This window comes from Diachasma alloeum, unplaced genomic scaffold (assembly GCF_001412515.2).
Source record: "Diachasma alloeum isolate Michigan unplaced genomic scaffold, Dall2.0 Dall_scaffold_00212, whole genome shotgun sequence".
Taxonomy (NCBI): domain Eukaryota; kingdom Metazoa; phylum Arthropoda; class Insecta; order Hymenoptera; family Braconidae; genus Diachasma; species Diachasma alloeum.
Genome location: NW_021680377.1, coordinates 1,265,762 through 1,285,499, shown reverse-complemented (window position 1 = coordinate 1,285,499; position 19,738 = coordinate 1,265,762). Strand labels below are relative to the sequence as shown.

The following is a 19,738-nucleotide window of genomic DNA, read 5'->3' as shown; positions in this document are numbered from 1 at the left end:
GAGATAGAGCCTTAAAACCTATTCCATTCGATTCCTGAGGAAATTTGGGTTCCGTATAGGCAGATGGACGGCGCAGAATTGCGTTTTTCCACTTCCTAGGAATTATACAAGATGAATTTAATTAATTTTTTTTGTCATTTTCGTTTTTCGCGATTATCTCGGAAACTATGAGAGATAGAGCCTTAAAACCGAATTTGGGTCCCCTGTAGGCAAGTGCACGACTCAGAATTGCGTTTTTCCACTTCCTAGGCCTTATACAAGATGAATTAAATTAATTTTTTTTGGCACTTTGGTTTTTCGCGATTATCTCGGAAACTATGAGAGATAGAGCCTTAAAACCTATTCGTATTCACGTAAAACATAACGGTTGTATCAGGGATACAACCGCCCAGAGATTTTTTGTTATTTTGCTGTCTCTCTTTCTATTTTGAAGTCAATAATAAAAGATTAAATAAACGATTGAAATTAATTTGAACCTGTTCGAGAAGATCGAATATCGAGAGTTGAGCTATGACTTTGTGGGAAACATCGACGCACATCATGACTCCATCGTCGTAATGCTGCACAGCAATCTGGTAGCCTGTCCACACCTCCAGGGCGTAGTCCTCGATGTTAACCTTGGCCTCTGGTGTATTGACGTCGTAGAAATCCCTGCCAACCATTCGGAAATCCATAGCCTCGAGGGCCCTCCTCGCCAGGAGATTGTACATCTGCACGTAACGATGATCTCGAGGCTTCATGTCGCCTAAATATTCGGCTGTGATCTGGGGCTCCTCGTCTGGAGGGAACTCCAGGGGGGGCTTTTGTGTGCAGAAGAGAAATGCCCCATCCAGGATATACGACCCAATGACATTACGATGCTGCTCGATGAGAGCCTTCTGGCGCTCGTAATTGTCCTCCTCCGGCTCGAATCTCACTCGATACCGATACAAATCCCAGTCCGGATCGCAAAGGATCTTGAAATAATTCGCTTTGAGGGGTACCAGATTTTCTGCAAATAATTCGATGAATAAATTAAATAAATTTGTTTATAAAAAAAATTAATTGATTGATCCTCATAATAAATCATTGCAAATTGATGAAATTACTCTCACCTGTGTTATCATCAGGATTATCCATTTTATCTCAATCGATTATTACTGGCAATAAAACATGAAAAAAATTATTACAATTTTTTAAATGATTTTTTGATACATTCGTTCATGTCAAATTTTTTAAAATCACATTGTCGTGTTTTTTAATGGAACTGCCATGCGACGCAGAGGATGCCGTTGACGTAAGAGTCGGTCTCGGATATCAGAGCTCGGAGAATCGAAAAAAAAGGTAAACAGTTTTTTTTATAGCTCTTGCACTCTTTCCTTTGTCCAAGAACAATCCGAACAAAAATTCCGACAAATGTAACTCCTTTTATACAAATGCACACGCTATCCCTTCATTCCAACCATATATTCTCTCATAATAATATTAATGGTAATAATTCATGAAAACGAATGGAATGTCTTCGGGCTTCGGGAGATTATTGAGAGAATGAATAAGAATATTAGAGTAAGTGATGAGTTAATTCGGTCTCTCGTGCTGCACAAATAATTCCACTCGATTGTCTCTAAAATATTACTCATTGGGAATCTGATACTCGAGAGGTTTCGAAGAATGGAAAAACGTAAACATGTGCATACCGGCGATGACAACAGAACAGAACAGACAAAGAGTTCACGTCGACGATTCGTAAACAATGACTAAATTCAATTCCCAGGGGATTGATTTTTAGAATTAAAGAATTAAGACTCACGTGCGGGGATTCCAGTGAACTGCAGCTATTTGACGATTTTTAAGACTGATAAACGACTAAATCGGTGGATTTCCAGTCGCTTATTTCGGAGAAAACACTCGTCGCACTCAAGCCTCGACCGCCATGAGCAATCGACGTCGGTGATTGGTGGATTCGGATTGGGGGAGTGGCGACGCAATTCATGATTATTTAAAATGAAAAAATCAGCTGTATTAATTGTTAAACTAATGTTTCAATAATGAGTTTCATAAAATGAAATAAATGGAAAATTATTCAGTCTCATAATAGGAATTGCGTTGTTCATTTCGTTTTGAGAATAAAATTTAATAAAAGATTGATGAATTTATTTATTTAGGGAAATTAATATCAATTTATGAAGATTGGCTTGAATATCGACGATAACGAATTGAGATTAAATTAAAACAATTTAAACAATTAGATTATTAATTATTGGCGCACGACAATTCAGGGGTCGATTTTATCAACTGGAGCGCTACCTCCAGTTGCCGAACGGACGAAAAAAAAAATTTTAACCGTTGTCGTCTCTCATAATTCTTGCTCCGAGGGTAAATATCCCTTTCCGATAAAAACGCCAATCGAGGAGCGTTCTGTCGCCCTGGATTCCGCCGAAAATCGTCTTTAATCTCGTGCATCCTCAATAACAGAGGCAAAGTAAGAATTTCGCTGGATTCTCTGTTAATAACTCTAATTGTTCCTCGAGTATTTTTGGTGGTTCACGTGAACTTTTGGGTTTGGGGGCTGTCAAAAATTTGACGTCGACTAACCTCGAAAATCACCTGATTGTCCATTCTGCGTTGATTTGCAGTAAACAAATGATTTGTTCAGTTGGAAATTGCTTTAACAATTGTTGCTCGATGATTGATGGAGCAATAGTTGGGGTTTGGGGAGTGCCGGAGGGTTCGCTGAGAGGGAAACACATGAGTTAACCTAAAAGTGCAGGTAATTGGAGCCAAAGTGGTAATTGATCTTACTTGTCTGCAGATGTTGATGCCCAAGAAGAATCGTGTTGCTATCTACGAGTACCTCTTCAAGGAGGGAGTCATGGTGGCTAAGAAGGACTTTCATGCACCAAAACACCCTGAGCTGGAGACCATCCCCAACCTCCAGGTCATCAAGGCTATGCAGGTGAGTTTTTTTCATAAAAAAAAAATAATGAGATTTTTTCATTGGAAATTTTAAAAACTAGTGGGGGGTGAGATCTTCTGGACGTTAATGAGTGATTTTCTCTTGAGAATTTCGAAATATTTGGCAGTGTTACTAAATTTCTGTTGATTATCTTGAGATGTATTAATATTTTTTCTCTAAAACCAATGACTGATCATATATTTCTGGAATTGATGAGTGAATTCTTATGAATGCGAATTTCGAGGAAATGATGGAATTCCAATTGTGATTAGAAAACAATTATTCTAAGACTTTTTTGTTAGAGAATTTTCTCCCCTAAACGGGAAATGCTCTTGATATTTTCTTCTAGAGTTGTTACTTCCCCAGAAAATTCCACAAATGGTTCATTTATTCTCGTATTTTTGGAAAACTTTAACTAGACGTTTTGTTCAATTAAATTTTTCGTCTTCAGTCCCTGAAATCCAGAGGTCACGTGAAGGAGCAGTTCGCCTGGCGCCACTACTACTGGTACCTCACGAACGAGGGTATCGAGTACCTCCGTGGGTACCTCCACCTTCCCCCTGAGATTGTCCCATCGACCCTGAAGAGACAGCCGCGACCTGAAACGGCGAGGCCGAGGCCAGCTGCAGGTGGCAAAAGCGAATCGAGACCGACTGAGGATCGTGCTGGATACAGGCGTGGCCCAGGTGGTCCACCAGCTCCTGGAGACAAGAAGGCTGATATCGGCCCTGGTACAGGGGATCTCGAATTCCGTGGTGGATTCGGACGTGGCAAGGCTCCACAGTAATTTCTATTCGATTTGTATCATGTAAAATAAACGAAAAAAATGAAAAAAAAATTAACATTGATCTTGTGTTAATTAATTAATTAATTAATTAAATCATTGGGTTATTTCCAAAACATCTAGTAAATTTAGAGGAGAATTGGAGGAGATTTTTTGTCATGGACAAGAGTTTTTTAAATCCCTCAAATTACAGTAGAAGCACTAAATCGATTTTTAAAAATGTCAAAAGCCATTTTTTGAATCCTACAAATTTCTAAAAAAATAATTCTAGAATTTCTTCTAAACTCTCGCGTAAACTATTCCGGAAAATTTAAAATCCCTGAATCAAGCAGAATCTCCAATTTTTGGAGTCCCCTCTCGCGCATGCGCCGCGTCCCTTTAAATACTCCGAAAAACCTGTAGAACCAAAACAGTCGGTCCTAACCAAGAATAAGAACAGGTGAGTGAACCCCTCCAAAGCATGACTTAAACCCCTCACAATTAAAGTCAAAAATCATTTAAAATCCGTTGTTTTTTCCCTCAGAATAAAAAAAAATTGAGAACTCCATGCGGAAAAAATCAGGGCAGCGATGCTGACGCTGGGTGACAGCACCCTGGCGGCGCTGATTCAGTCAGACGACTTCCTTCCCTCGCAATCCTCGAGAGAGCCCCTGAAGGAGGCCTCCCCGAACCTCCCCCAACCCTCCAGAACCTCCAAACCCACCCCCCAGGCCTCAAAATCCAAAGAAAACACATCCTTGGAAGCTTATTTCAACGAGAGCCTCGTCCTCTCGCGCTCCAGGTACACCCAGTGCACGCAGAAGCCCCCCCTGACGCCCCCCAGGTCCTCAAAACGAAAGAAAACCTCGAGAAACCCCTCCCCATCTATCGAAGCATCCAACAACGTCATTAACACCTCGTCATCCCCACAAAAGCCTGCAATACCTTCACGAGATGAACCCCAGGGTGAGGCCGACCTCCAAATTTCCAATCCCTCATCATCGAGGCAGGAGGGACAACCCCTCACCTCTAGAACCCCCAGCAAGACATTAACAATCCTGAAAAATCCAAAATTCCCCCTTCGTGCAAGAAATCTTCAGAAAAACCCAACGATTCCCTCAGGGTCATCCCCAGATCTCTCAAAATCGTCGTCTGCTAGACGTCAGGAGCATCTCCAGGCCCTTCATAAACCCTCGGCCTCATCTTCACGAGGAGATGCTCCAAAAAAACCCAAAAATCCTGGTATCAAACCTGAGTCGTCGTCTTCATCGTCTTCTAGACGTCAAGGTGACCTCACGGTCCCCCAGAAGCCCTCGTCGTCCTCGAAGAATCCCAAAAACCCGAGTATTGTTTCCCATTCATCATCTCCTGCAGAACCTCAGGAAAATTTTCAACCTCTCCAAAACCCTCCTCCATCATCCTCAGGATCATCTCCAGGGAAAAACTTGCTCAGGGCCTCGAGAATTCACTCCCCCTCGTCATCGTCATCCCAAGGGCCTTCAAAACCCTCGGCTTCCGGTCGGAATGTTCCCCAGAACCTCGAAAACCCCTCGCCATCGTCCTCGAGGTCAGAATCCTTGAACCCTTCGTCGATCCCTTCGCCCTCGCTGGTGTCTTCCCAGGACCGCCTGAAGCTGTCCTCCTGGGGTCTTCCGCTAACAATCCTCCTGAAGTACCACTCGAGGGGCCTCCAGTCCATGTTTCCCTGGCAAGTAGCTTGTCTCTCCACCCCCAACATCCTCAGCAACTCCAAGAACCTCGTCTACTCCGCCCCGACCTCCGCCGGCAAGACCCTCGTCTCCGAAATCCTCGTCATCAAAACCGTCATCGAGCGCCGCAAGAAGGTCATCTTCATCCTGCCGTTCGTCTCGGTGGTCCGCGAGAAGATGTACTACTTCCAGGTAGGGACAAAAATTTATCGGTCGTTTTACCGCAGGTTTACCCTTGAGGTACCGGGCACTGACCCTGAGAATTCTCATTTTCAATTTCATTTCAAGTTTTGAGTAATGTCTCTGAGAGTTTCATTGGCATCTGAGGGGTGAATGAATGCAGAATCAACATTCACTTGACGAAAAAATTCGATTTTGGCGAAAGTCGACTTTTCCTCTGACAGAATCCAAGATCTGACCCCCTGGATCCAAGAGAGAATACAAATCTTTGTGAAAATGAGAATGAGAATTTGCAAACACTGCAACCACCTCGACAAATTGCAATCTTCGTAATTGTATTTTTCCCGTGATTTGTCGCAAGTAAAAAACGCCTACAATTTTACCCCCCTTCCAGGACCTCCTATCAGACTCCGGGGTGCGCGTGGAGGGATTCATGGGAGGAGTCCAGCCCCCGGGGGGGTTCTCCTCCACCGACGTTGCGATAGCAACGATCGAGAAAGCGAATTCCCTGATCAACCAGATGATGGAGGCGGGAGGGCTCGTGGACCTCGGAGCAGTCGTCATAGACGAGCTGCACCTCCTGGGGGACCCCTTCCGAGGCTACCTCCTGGAGCTCCTCCTGACTAAACTCAAGTACATGTCCCTGAAGGAAGAAAACGTGCAGATCCAGCTGATAGGTATGTCCGCGACGCTCCCCAACCTCGACGTCCTGGCCAAATGGCTGGACGCGGAGCTCTTCAAGACGGACTTCCGTCCGGTGCCGTTGAAGGAGCTCTGCAAGATAGGCGTCACCCTCTACGACGACCGCCTGGCCCCCCAAAAATCCCTGACCCCGCGCGCCGACCTCCCCCAAGACCCCGACGACATAATCGCCCTCTGCTTGGAGACGTTGGCGGACGGCCACAGCGTCCTGATCTTCTGCCCCACGAAGAACTGGTGCGAGACTCTGGCGCGTCAGATCTCCAGCTCGTTCTCCCACCTGGGGCGAGCGGACACTGCGGTCGGCCGGAGCTTGCGCTCCCAACTGAACACCGAGGCGATCATGGACACCCTGGAGCAGCTGAAACGCTCCCCCTGCGGCCTCGACGGAGTTCTGAGGTCGACGGTCTCCTTCGGCGTGGCGTACCACCACGCAGGGCTGACCCTGGACGAGCGCGACGTCATCGAGGGGGCCTTCCGCTCCGGCGCCCTGCGGATCCTCACAGCGACGTCGACCTTGAGCAGCGGCGTGAACCTCCCAGCGCGGCGCGTCATCATCCGGACGATAATGTTCCACGGGCGCCCAATCGACACCTTAACATACAAACAGATGATCGGCCGCGCCGGGAGAATGGGAAAGGACACAGCGGGCGAGAGCATCCTCATCTGCAAGCCGAACGAGCAGCCGGCGCTGAAGAACCTCTTGAAGTCCTCCCTTCAGCCCATCGAGTCCTGCCTGCAGGGACCGGGGCCCCTGGTCCGCAGCCTCCTGGAGGCAGTGGCGTCCGAGGTGGCCTACACCCTCGACGACATCCTCCTGTACACCAGGTGCACCTTGCTGAGCTTCACAAAACTCCCCGAGGAGGTGGAGACCTCCACGAAGTCCGCTGTCGACTTCCTCGTGGAGAACGAGCTGCTCCTCCCCCAGATCTCCAAGTCCGGGGATCGACGGTGGGTGGCGACGCAGCTCGGCAAGGCCTGCCTGGCGGCTTCAGTCCCCCCGAAGGATGGCCTCTTCCTCTTCGAGGAGCTGCAGAAAGCGAGGAAGTGCTTCGTCCTGGACACCGAACTCCACGTGATCTACCTCGTGACGCCCATCAACTCCAGCAGTCTCATCGGCCAGATCGACTGGTACATCTTCCTGAACATCTGGAGGGACATCTCGGACAGTGAGAGACGCGTTGGACAGCTGGTGGGGGTGAGTGAGACCTTCATCCTGAGGGCGACGACGGGGAATGTCAGGCAGGGAAAGACTCTGGACGTGCACAAGCGCTTCTACACGGCCCTCGCCCTCCACGACCTCGTGCGGGAGGTCCCCCTGAACGCCGTCTGCAGGAAGTACTCGTGCTGTCGAGGGGTCATCCAGAGCCTCCAGCAGACGGCTGCGACCTTCGCGGGGATGGTGACGCAGTTCTGCAAGAAACTCGGTTGGAACTGCGTGGAACTCCTGGTGTCGCAGTTCCAGGCGCGACTGCAGTTCGGCGTCTGCAGGGAACTGCTGGACCTCCTGAGGCTGCCGTCGCTGAATGGACTGAGGGCCAGGAGCCTCTTCAAGGAGGGGATCACCACGGTTGCGGAGCTGGCGGCTGCTGATGAGCTGGACGTCGAGAGGGCGCTGCACAAGGCCCTGCCCTTCGAGAGCGAGAGGGATCAGCTGGGGGAGGACGGCGTCGACGCCGAGAGGAGGAGGCAGATGAGGACCATCTTCGTGACGGGGAGGGACGGGCTGACCCCTCGGGAGGCTGCCGTCCTCATCGTGAAGGAGGCCAGGGTGATGGTGCAGCATGAGCTGGGGGTGGAGGACGTCCACTGGGGGAAGAGGAGTGGGTCTGGGAGTGGAGTGCAGAGCTCTTCTGGCTCGCTGTGCACCATTGACGATGGGGACGTCGTGGTGAGGGTGGGCTCGGGGCTGGAGAGCCTGAGCTCGTCTGAAAGGGGTTTTAATGGGAGGGGGGACGTCTCTGAGGGGAATAGGACTGCGGGACTTCCCGGGCGTGCTGAAGCCGGTGGAAACGATGTTCGAGAGCCTGAGAAAAACGATGTTCAGAGTCCTGGGGGGGTTATTTCCATAAAAAAAACTACAGATGATGAGAAATTAGTTGAAGTCTCAGCAGAATCATCGAGACCCCCAGTGGAGCCATCGAAGACCCCCAGGGCTTCCTTGCTGAGGACGTCCCTGGCCAAATCCTCAACATCCAGGAGCCCAAGTCTCTTCGGCGACAGTTTAGGCCTCGACACCGAGGAATACGGCATCCTGGAGCAGAACGTCATCGACCTCGACAACTCCGTCTTCTCGGAGGTGGAGCTGTCGTCCTTCAACCTCCCAGGAACATCGGGGAATCGATCTAACAATCGGACCGACGAATTCGTGAGGCCAGAGGCGCCGCAGTCCCGTCCAGCGTCAGTTGCTGAAGAGAACCGCAGTAAGTCCCTGGTCTGGGACGAGGACTCCTGGAACAACACGAACGCAGTCCTCGAGAGGCTGAAGAAACTGAGGACTCCACCGAAATCGCAGAAGGGTAAGCTCGTCTCCAAGGGGAAGTCGAGCCTGGAGAAGGTGAAGAAGACCTCGAAGAGGAAATTGAGGAGTCCAGGGGTGGAAAAGTCCCCGATCATCAACGTGATATCCTACAGCAGTCCTGGGGGGCTGTCGACGGGGTCCAACAGGTCTGAGGACGACATAATCGTCGCCTCCCAGAGCGCAGACAGAACGGGGAGCGCCATGAGGACGAGAACCAGGATGAAGCTGGAGTCCATGAGGATCAGGACCCAGAGGACGGCCACGAAGACCCAGGCGACGATCCCGAAGGTGTTGGTTCGTCAGCCGATAGCCGACCTGAAGACTTTTGTCTGCGAGGACTGCAGCACCGAGAGCATAATCGTGAACTCCGACGACGAAACCCAGAGGAAGATGAACCCATCAAGAGCGAAGACTGTTCTCAAGACCCAGAAGGATCAGAAGGTGCGGGAGAAGCTGAAGAGGCCGGACTTCGAGGACCTCGAGATCGTCAACATCAGGGAGAAGGCGAAATTCAGTGAATTCAAGGAGAAACTGGCCTCCAAGTCCGAGATCTCGGTGGCGCTGGCCTGCGAGACGTACCTGAAGGACACGATTACGATTGGGACGAAGATAATCGGGGCGTCGAGCCTCCAGGAGCCGGGGAAACGCTCGAGAAGAGTTGAGACCTGCGTTCACAACGACAAACGCCTCTGCGGGGTGGCGATGTCCTGGGGGAAATCCGTGTACTTCCTCTCGTTCGAGAACTCGGAGGCCAACAGAGTCCCCATGAAGGAGCGGATGGCGCTCTTGACTGAACTGCTGGGCTCGAGACTCGTCGTCAGGTGCTTCTCGACGAAGGAGACTTACAGGACGCTCTTCAGGTGCTGTGGGATCGCCCCCTCCTGCAGGTTTCTGGACCCTCGGGTGGCGGATTGGCTGCTGAACCCAGACTCCCCTGAGAAGACCTTCACCAATTTGGTTCACGAGCACCTGCCGGAGGGCCTGGGTCTCCTCCACCGACTGGGGCCGTTGTCAGGGCCCTCAGGGCCGGGTTTGAACGTCAAGAGCTCGACCCCCAGTGACCTCAGAGCCTCCACAGAAGCTCTCCTCACCTTCTGGATGCAGCAGGGGCTCTCGAAAAAACTGGAGAAAATTTCCACGAGACTCCCGAGGACGTTTCAAGAGCTGGAGATGCCGACGGTGGTTTTACTGTCGAGAATGGAGCTCACAGGCCTCGGAGTGAACCTCCAGGCCCTCCAGGAGCTCTCCTCAGTGATCCAGGACGAGCTCTCCTCGATAGAGTCCAAAGCTTACGCTCTAGTAGGGAAAAAATTCAACTTCTCCTCGTCGAAGAGTGTCGCTGGAGTCCTGGGGATGGACACCACGAAGAAGGTCTGCACCAATAAGGCAGTTCTCGAGGCCTCGGCCCACCCAATTGCCAAACTGGTGGCCACCTGGAGGAAGCTCTCCTCCACGCACAGCAAGATGATCTGTCCCCTGTTGAACCTCGCTGAGAAGTCCTCGAGGATCCACGGGACCTGCGTGACCCACACGGCGACCGGGAGGGTCTCCATGCACGAGCCGAACCTCCAGAACGTCCCCAGGGACTTCGACTCCGCCGACAGCAGCTTCGTCGTCAGCGTCAGGATGGCGTTCGTCTCGAACGTGGGGAACGTCATTGTCTCGGCTGACTACTGCCAGCTGGAGCTCAGGATCCTCGCGCACTTCTCCGGGGAGAAGAAGCTCCTGGAGGTCCTGAGGAAGCCTGGGGATGTCTTCAGGAACATCGCTGCCAGGTGGTACAACGAGGACGAGGCGAAGGTCGACGACGGGATGAGGCAGAGGACCAAGCAGCTGTGCTATGGCATGATCTATGGGATGGGGACGAGGAGCCTCGCAGAGACTCTCCAGGTCGACGAGGCTGAGGCGAAGGTCTTCGTGGAGACCTTCATGAGGAGTTATCCTGGCGTCAGGGCGTGGCTCGCTGAGGTGGTGGAGGAGGCCAGGAGGGATGGCTTCGTGGAGACGCTGATGGGGAGGAGGAGAGCCCTTCCAGCGCTGAGGAGTGATGCTCCTGGGGAGAGGGGACAGGCCGAGAGGCAGGCGGTCAACACCAAGGTCCAGGGGTCTGCGGCGGATCTCGCGAAGAAGGCCATGGTGGACGTCGATGCCAGGATGGCCAGGGAGTTCGAGGGCGGATTCGTCATGCCTCAGATGCCTGTCAGGAGGAAACTCAGGAGCAGCAGGGACGGCGGGCCGAAGGGGGGCTTCCTGGTGCTGCAGCTCCATGATGAACTTATTTATGAGGTCAGTCAGAGGGACCTGGGAAGGGTCGTCAGGATCATCAGGGAGGGGATGGAAGGCGTGGCTGGGGTGGGACTTAAGGTTCCACTACCGGTGAGGGTCAAGGTGGGGACCGCCTGGGGAAATCTTGAAGAGTATCAAGGGGTTTAGGGGTCTTGAAATTTTTTAAAGATTCTATTGAATTGTGCCAAATTAGTTCATTCCATTACATGGATTTTTTTAATTATTCATTGTTGATTGTAAATATTCTCTCATTAATAATTCCATCAGATTTTTTAATACACTTCTGTTAGTTTTTGCTAAATTATTTCATTCCATCAGATGGATTTTTTAAATTATTGATCATTAATTGTAAATATTGTCTCTCATTACTAATTCGATCAGATTTTTTACACGCTTTTTGTGAATTGATGGGTTTCAGTGCTTTTAAAGAATTGATAATATTAAGATGAAGATTTTTTATGCTTCAGATTTATTTTAATGAATTTAGAATATAGACTGATGATATTGGTCGTTCAATTTTTATCATATTGAATGATTTGAATGGATTTATTGGTGGATAGCTAGGATATGAACGACTGATTTCTAGGATTGTAAAACAGGAAAATCATGTATTCTTTATAAATTAAATTTTTTACTCTCTAATTTACGGAGTTTTTTCTTTAACTCAAGAAAAAAAAGACAGAACAACAAGAATAAAATCAAGACCTGAACCCTCAAAGCCCACCAACGGACGACAGGACTATAAATAAAAACACAAATGCAAAAATTGACAATGTATATATGTACAACATACTCTTCATCTTTAATGTACACACGTGGTACAACATTACAACATTGAAACAAAAATGAGGCGACGAAAGAAAGAAAACCTCCCTCCCTCAAAAAAAAGTGACGCCAACTGACGATAAAAATAAAGAGAAGAACCACAATTAAAAAAATAAAGAAACATGTTTTTTTTTTCATTAAAAAGTACCTCAATACATAACTTTATTAAGGTATACACGTGTTTTAAGGATCATGTAGTATGCGCATTTTGTCTTTATTAACGTTTTCTTTTTCATTTATCATTAATTAATTATCCTATCTTTATCCTTCAATCATAGTAAGAATCTTATCAATTTGTTTTCCTTATCACGTAATCGAAATTCTCCTCGAAATCTTAATTCCCTCTTTACCTATCGTTATTATTCTGTTTAATTTTCAATATTATTTACTCGCATTGGCCCTATTATAAAATAGAAGTGATATACATATTTACATTATGTACAATAATTACCTTCATTATCTCATTCATGAATTATGAATAAACATTTTTGTTATTCCCAAGGATTTTTCTCCCACTTTTCACACTCTGTCCACATGAAGTTTTTTCATCCTAATTGTTATTCACAATTGATCCTAATAATCAACACAAATTGCACATTTGGACATCGATGCTGGTTTCTCGATAATTAACATCAATTTTTCGTGATTGTTTTAATTGCGTAATTGTCTGGTAGATTTTCCAAACTGCAGGCAAAATAATAAAACCAGCAATAACTTTTCAAATATCTCTCGTGGGGAATACCAATTTCGTTTTCATAATATTATGCTGACAATTCTCATAATTCAGTAGAGAAATGATGACACGATTGACATCAATCGTCAATTAACCATTAATTATCAATTAATCAAAAGTGATTGAAAAAAATTAATTTTTTTCTGCCACAAATTTTTCCTCAATCTCCAACATCAGAAGATTTTTCTCATCGCCAGAAAAAAAAATCCCTCTCCCTGTTCTCCCCAAACCCCATAATCACCGAGATAATCAACAAATAAAAAATTACACCTCGATAATTTCGCGGAATCTCTCTACTGAATTCATTCCTCACTCCTAAAATGTCTCAGGCAGTCTAATGTGTCTCATACTGCTCCCTTCAGAAATGAAATCCTCGCCCTTCCCCACCCCCAGGATAATCAACTTAACTCGTTTATTGTTTTGGTACAGCTTCGAAGAAATTGATTCGTATCTAACTACCTATCAATAATTCAGAATATGAATGAAAAATTGGACCCATAGTAATTCTCCAGTCCTCCAATCATATTCACGATTCAACAGATATACCCCTCACCCCTCGATCAATAAATCCTTCACTTAAAGTAGTGATTAATTAATAACTTGACGATTAAAAATCGAATAAATTGGATTACAATCGATTACTGATGCAATTGATGAATTCATGAACAGTGGGATTAAAATAATATTAACTGATTCAATCATTTTGCAAATGATTGAAAATTCAATTGATGATTTCTTGCAGAGAGCAGTACGAAGAACCAACATCGATCAGTCTTAGTATTGGAATTAATTTTACCAATAGTTGATCACCTTATGCATTGCAAAATATATAAATATAGAAGAATAACAACTAAGGTAATAGCGATTGGCTATTGTAATTGTCTTGTTTTTGTTATATTAGAAGTGTTGAGTCCTGGTGGAAATGGGTAAAACGTTATCGTTTGTGAATTATTTTTCATATTTTTAGCTCAGGTTTTCCCTCAGCGATGTTGGCAAAATAATCCGAATTATTTTGAACAATTTTTATCATTATTTCGACAAAAATAAATCAGACTTTGCAGAGAATTAAATTTTCAGCAAAAAAATTCCCTTCACATTCAAGATAATTCAATATGTGTTCTGTTGGCAGAAATAGTATAGATTGACTTGTTCATTCATTACGTTTTACCATTTCCCTTCTCAATAACTATTCAATGAAACAGTTTAGCTCCTGTTCACACACATTACACTCGAACACCGATTGACAATAACAATTGTCCTTACCACAATGTAATTTTTTTTTCCAATTTGTAAAACAGTAAAAAGAAATACCCCACTTACAACGACTGACACGTAAAGGACTTCATTAATGTTATGTAGTAGTTATTCTTCCCCTCTATAGTATCGATTAATTATCCTTTATGTATTAAATTATTTTACTATTAGTTGGCAAACGTTTTTCCATGTTTCCTTATGATTACTTCGTTTTAATTCACGTGTTTATACGCTCTTCGTGTTTTGTCAACACAAAATGTTCAATTTTTTCTCACCAGTCAGCAGTTGGAATTCGATTAACTTGTTGATTCCTGGGTATCATTAATTACTTATTAATTAGGATCCTTAAGTAGTTAGGGTCCCAAGTCACTGGATCTTAAACCACAACAGAATATTTCACTTGTGTCCATTCTATCAATTTACATTAGCTAATTTATCTAAGTCACGATCGATGGACGAGTTTCATTCATCAAGCATCGAGTCAACAAAATTTCACTAATTAAAAACAACATTTATTCAGTTGTGGAGAAACAAGGAGATAATCGTGAGATTTGGACAGCTCTTATTTCGTCGATATCTCGAATACTTTTGGATTCATCGAAAAATGTCAAGAGGCATTTAATGTAGCCCATTAAATTCTCCACAAAAACTCTCTTTTGACATTTTTCGATAAAACATCTCCTTCACCCCTCACCCCAGAATCCGCAGAAAAGAATCTCAACTGAACGAAGAAACAAACAAACAAACAATTCATCTCAAATAATAATTGCGAACCTACAGTTCCTCTGATAATGGATCATCACTTAGTGGTGGAGTGGTAAAACAACATAATCAACATGAAGACGTCTTAATACTTTCCTGTTAACTCTCCCTCAACACTCGCCTCTATTTCCACAATTCCCTTCCAACAAGACATTCCAAAAACCAAGCAAAAATCTGAAATTCAACTAAACTCACTCAAATTACTTCCTCGTTACTAACTCCCAACATTTAATGTTTTTAAATCATCACGGATGTCTTCAGAAGACAATCCAACTCCCACAATCCTCTCAAAACCCATTCACCCCCTTTTAATCCAATTGAGTCAAAAGTACGTTTTTTTAATCATGAAAAATAATGAAAAACTAAAGATTCATGAAGTCCTTAATTTTTTATTACTCACCACAATAAAAAATGCAAGAGTCATTTTTGAAAGAGACTAAAATAAAAAATATAGACTTTCAGAACAGATCCACACAATCCTATCCCTGAAAAAAAATCCCTTTTTTATTCTAAAAAATCATGAAAAGCTAACAATGCATCCCTGTCCCCAGCAAATTAATCCTTCATAATTCATCAGAACAAAAAACTGTGCAAAACAAAAAAATCATCAATCTTCCCTCTTCAATTTTCCGTATTAACCGGTTCCCTAGCATGATGAATCCTGACATGTTTATTGTGATTGCTCTTCGTACTACTGCTCTTCCCGCAAATATGACAAGTATAAGGTCTCGCCCCACTGTGAACCCTCAAATGTTCCTTAAGATAATAAGACCTGTGAAAAGTCTTATTACAAACATCACAAGTATACTGTTTATTCTCCTCATGCTCCTTGACATGTCTCAAGCAATTATACTTCCTAATGAACTGTGCCCCACAGTAATTACAAGTATACGGTCTAACATTCCTATGTGAATTCATGTGAGCAGTATAGTCACTGTGCCTGTAGAAAGCAGCGCTACACTGATTACACTTATACGGTTTAGTACTTCTGGCAGCATGGGTCCACTTGTGCAACTGTAAGTTCCACTTAGTGCTAAATGCTTTGGAGCATACTTGGCACTCGTAAGGTCGCTCGCCATTGTGAACCCTCATGTGAACAGACAACGACGATCTGAGATAAATGCACTTACATATGGGACACTCGACATTCTCATTCTCCCTCTGAGCATCTGGTACGAATCGCCTGTTGTGGGCCCTCCTCATGTGTCTGGTCAGGCTGGCCATGTGTATGAACCTCTCGTTGCAGTAGGTGCAGGCCTTGGGCTTCTCGTCGTGGGTCTCCTTGTGCCAGGCGAGCTTCTTCTTCGTGTGAAACACCTCACCGCAGTGGCAGATATAGTCCTTGAGCTTTCTCTTAATGTTGAGATGATGGCGATTCTTGTGCTGAGTGAGGTTGGAGTACCTCCTGAAGGTCTCGTTGCACAGATTGCACTTGACGGGGGCATTCCCAGTGTGGCCATTCATGTGCTCGTCGAGTTTCTGCTTCGTCAAGAAGGCCTTGTCACACACTGTGCAGGGGAAGGGCTTGATCCCCAGGTGTCGTTTCATGTGGAGTTTGAAGTTTTGCTTTCTGTAGAAGTACTTGCCACACTGCGAGCACTCCAGGGGGTGGATCTTCAGGTGGGCATTGAACTGGACGACTGAGGGGAACTCCTCGTTGCAGATTTGGCATTTGGAGATGTCGTGCAGGCGTTTAGCCACTTCTGTACCGTGAACTCGACGATTGTGCACCTGGAGGGAACGCTCTGAGGCGAATCTCTGGGAGCACATGGCGCAGGAGATCTCGAGGCCAGTGGGGGTCTCGGCCTTCTCGTCGCCGTCTGGCTTCGTGAGGTCTGAGGGCTGCTGCGGGGGCTGCAGCTGGTGCAGGAGAGGCGGCTGCGACTGGTGGTACGTGGGCACGTGAATCCCTGGGACGAAAATCTCCTCGAAGACGTTCATTCGACCCTCCAGGAGCTTTATGTCTTTAGCTTCTGGGGTCTCCAGGGGGCCACTGTTGCTGCTGCTGTTCGAGGGGCCTGCCTCCTTGTGGACTGTTGTACTGTGGACTCGGCGCTCCTTCGGGCAATCGAAGACTTCCGTGCAGAGGGAGCACTTGAAGGTTCGCTTCGTTGGGGTCTTGCGGTCGCGGTCCAGGAAGAGGGAGGAGGTAAAGTGGGTGGCCAGGGAACGACTGTCCAGGAGGGGAACTCCGGACTCGTTGTCAGAGCCCTCGGACTCCTCCCACGATTCACGAGCCATCAGGTCGTACGACGTCGACATCCGGGAGGACTCTTGACCTACGTACAGCTGGAATTCAGAGGGAGTCATTACGTAAAAGGAAGTGCTCGTATTTTTGTTTGTGTTGTGGGGAAACTCTTCCTCCGAAACCTTTTTCCCTTCTCGTATTTTTCTCTTCGTTCAGCTCAGTTTAATAAACTGTTTGCATTAGTTTACACTATTCTATTTTTATTTTCCTCATAATTTGGTAATTTCGTTTTATCCATTCTTATTCTTATTATATAGATTTTTTTTTTAATTCACATGTTACAACACTGAATGGAGAGGAATTATGTTAAATAGAAAAAACAAACACAAAACAAAAGTCATTCGAAATTACATTCGGGTAATTGAAATGGGTCTTCATGTATTCCTAAAAAAAATTTAAAATCGATATATTTTTGCGAATAACAGAAGAATACCCCTGAATTCGATTAAATTCTATCCTCCTGTTTCGATGAAATGAATAGAATAAATGAGAAAAATGAAAAAATTGAGACGAAAAAAAATTTTTCCGAATTATCATGACCTAATAATGAATAACCCGTCACGAATAAAACCAGACAACAAAATTCTTCTCCTCAAATCCCGCAAAAAACGTTATTCTCACCTGCCAAGCAGAATGCTCCGTGCAGCCATTGCTCTCCTGTTCGGACAGTTCCCCCCTGGGCGGCATAGTCTCATCGGCCCTCATATTAACACTCTTCACCTCCTCATCAATCCCCGCACCGCCCTCGCTGCTGGCCATAGACTGCTGACTAGTGGCGCTGATCGCCTTCTGACTGGACTCGCTGATAAAAGTGCTGGGCACAAGGATCTGCAGTCCATCGAACTCGAACACATTCATGGGGCCCGAATGCGCGTCCTCATTGATATTCAGCAGTTCCGTCGTTGGTATTTGATTGATAGTCTTGGCGATGGACTGAAAGCTCTTGGAGTCGCTGGTGGTGGGGTCGAGGCCCTCGATGGCGGTGAGATCCTGGCCCTGGCCCTTGCCGCTGGCGGGGGAGAAGCTCTCACTGCTGCCTTGCTGATTGGAAAGCACCGGGAATGAGCTGACGTGCTCAGTGATGACGGACTGATGGCACCCAGGGTCGAACCTCCTGCCGGCGTCCTCGGCCTCCCCCTGGGAGCAGTCGAGGGGGTTCTTCTGATGGTCCTCGCCCTCGTCGTCGCTCTCGCCATTGAGTCCCCTGAAGGACTGCACCGAGGCAGGGGACCCCGGCTTACTCAGGTCAGTCCTCACTTTGAGCCCGGATATCCCACTGATGGTCGACAGGGGTGTGCGCGACCTGTTCTCCTCGCTCCCCTTGGCGAAGGGCGTGTGGGGGCTGGCGATCTCCTCGATCTCCATGTCCTCCTCCTCGAAGTTATCCGGAACATTCTTCTCGTCCCCCTCCTCCTCCTCGTCCTCCTCCTCTCGATTGTCGTCCTCCAGCTCCTGCAGAGCGGCGGCGTCGAACCCAACGGGATAAAGATTGAGGTTCTCAATGGAGCCGAACTCCGACCTGGAGAAGCTCTGCTGGGCCTTCTTCTCCCCCATCGGCGAGGCGGGGGCGCTCAGGCTGCTCCTGTACCTGTACGGCGCCTCCAGCGCCTTGTAATCAATCTCCAGGGCGAGCGCCCCCCCGGAATCCGCCTGCGAACCCTCGCCCGCGCCCGCCGGAGGCTCGTGCGACGCCTCCGGCTTCTTCGGGGGCTCGCTCCTCTCCGGATTCGCCTCCATGATGTTCATGAGGAAGCGCTCGAGGTGCTCCACCTCCCCCTGCTGGGGTATCTCCACCCGCATGTTGATCTTGAGGCTCTTGCCGGCCTCCTCAGCCGGCGAGGGCGCCTCCTTCTCGCTCGGCTGCTCCTCGCGGCCCTCCGTCGTCTTCTCGGCCCTCTCCTCCCTCTCCTTCGGGTACTCCGGCCGCTGGAGGACGTGCTCGTCCCGGGGCTCCTCGATCTCGGGGACGATGCTCTCCCCCTCGTCCTCCTCGTCGTCCTTCTGCGCCGGGGGCTCGTGCGGCGACCGCCTGGGGAGCGTCTGCTGCCCCCTGTCCTCCGTCTGTCGGTCCTCCCCCGTCCGCTCGGCCGTCTCCGGCGGCTCGATGTCCGGGAGAATGCTCTCGTCGCTCTCCATCATCTCCGGGATGATCGCCTTCCCCTCCTGACTGCTCGGTATCATTATGCTCCTGGAGATGCTCTCGGCCACCGTCACCACCGGGCGTATCCGCGTCGTCGGGATTGTGGTGACGGGGGAGAGCATCTGCACCGTCGGCACCTGTTGCTGCTGGTACATATTGTACGGATTGTACAGCATCTGCATCATCTGGTTTGCCTGCGGCGGCGGGGGTATCGAGTACTGGGGGATCATCATCGTCCCGTTGTTGACGAACTGCTGGTAACTGAAGGACGCGAACTGCGGGGGCATCATGGCGTTCAGGGGCGGGTACTCGAAGACCGGGCCGATGGGGTACGAGGACTGCGGCAGGTGGGACTGACCCTGGGAGACCCCGGGCTGCGACGGGGACGTCTGGGACGAGGACTGAGGTAGTTGCGAGGGGGACGGCGAGGGGAGCGTCGGCAGGGGGGACGCGGAGGTGCTGCTGGCCTTTATCAGGGCCTCGATCACCTGCTCCTTCGGGTGCGTGTCCAGGTGACGCTGCAGGCTTATGCCCTCGCGGAGGTACAGCGTGCACACCGGACATGCCACTGCACCTCCGGTGTCCGATGCCAGGTTTAAGTCCATTGTTTCGGGTTTGGGTTTCTCCACGTGGAGATGTCAATCGATCGCGCGGCCGGGGGGGGGGAGAGAATGGCTCGGGGG

The 19,738-nt window shown here is 47.8% G+C and overlaps 4 protein-coding genes across 4 annotated transcripts in view; 2 read left to right on the top strand and 2 right to left on the bottom strand.

Annotated features, from left to right (window-relative positions):
- The window catches only part of LOC107036963 (piwi-like protein Siwi), an 11,860-nt gene extending 9,947 nt beyond the window's left edge, over positions 1-1,913 (bottom strand). Inside the window, exons 1-3 of the mRNA XM_015255252.1 lie at positions 1,790-1,913; positions 1,095-1,139; positions 477-991 (exon numbers count right to left, since the gene is read on the bottom strand). Of these exons, the coding sequence (XP_015110738.1) occupies positions 477-991; positions 1,095-1,119 (540 nt within the window). The 5' untranslated portion in view covers positions 1,120-1,139; positions 1,790-1,913. The remainder of the gene's footprint in view (positions 1-476; positions 992-1,094; positions 1,140-1,789) is intronic.
- Positions 1,914-2,339: 426 nt separating this feature from the next.
- Positions 2,340-3,783, top strand: LOC107036911 (40S ribosomal protein S10). Its single transcript, XM_015255160.2, has 3 exons — positions 2,340-2,461; positions 2,792-2,935; positions 3,387-3,783. Exons 2-3 carry the CDS (start codon positions 2,792-2,794, stop codon positions 3,720-3,722), a joined length of 480 nt encoding a protein of 159 aa, XP_015110646.1. The 5' UTR covers positions 2,340-2,461; the 3' UTR covers positions 3,723-3,783.
- Positions 3,784-4,137: 354 nt separating this feature from the next.
- LOC107036878 (DNA polymerase theta) lies at positions 4,138-11,735 on the top strand. Its single transcript, XM_015255106.1, has 3 exons — positions 4,138-4,158; positions 4,243-5,599; positions 5,982-11,735. The coding sequence occupies exons 2-3, from the start codon at positions 4,289-4,291 to the stop codon at positions 11,238-11,240; spliced, it is 6,570 nt and encodes a 2,189-aa protein (XP_015110592.1). The 5' UTR covers positions 4,138-4,158; positions 4,243-4,288; the 3' UTR covers positions 11,241-11,735.
- Positions 11,736-11,853: 118 nt separating this feature from the next.
- Positions 11,854-19,660, bottom strand: LOC107036973. The gene is made up of 2 exons (XM_015255267.1): positions 17,537-19,660; positions 11,854-16,956 (listed from the first exon to the last, which is right to left on the bottom strand). Exons 1-2 carry the CDS (start codon positions 19,658-19,660, stop codon positions 15,289-15,291), a joined length of 3,792 nt encoding a protein of 1,263 aa, XP_015110753.1. The 3' UTR covers positions 11,854-15,288.
- Positions 19,661-19,738: the final 78 nt, after the last annotated feature.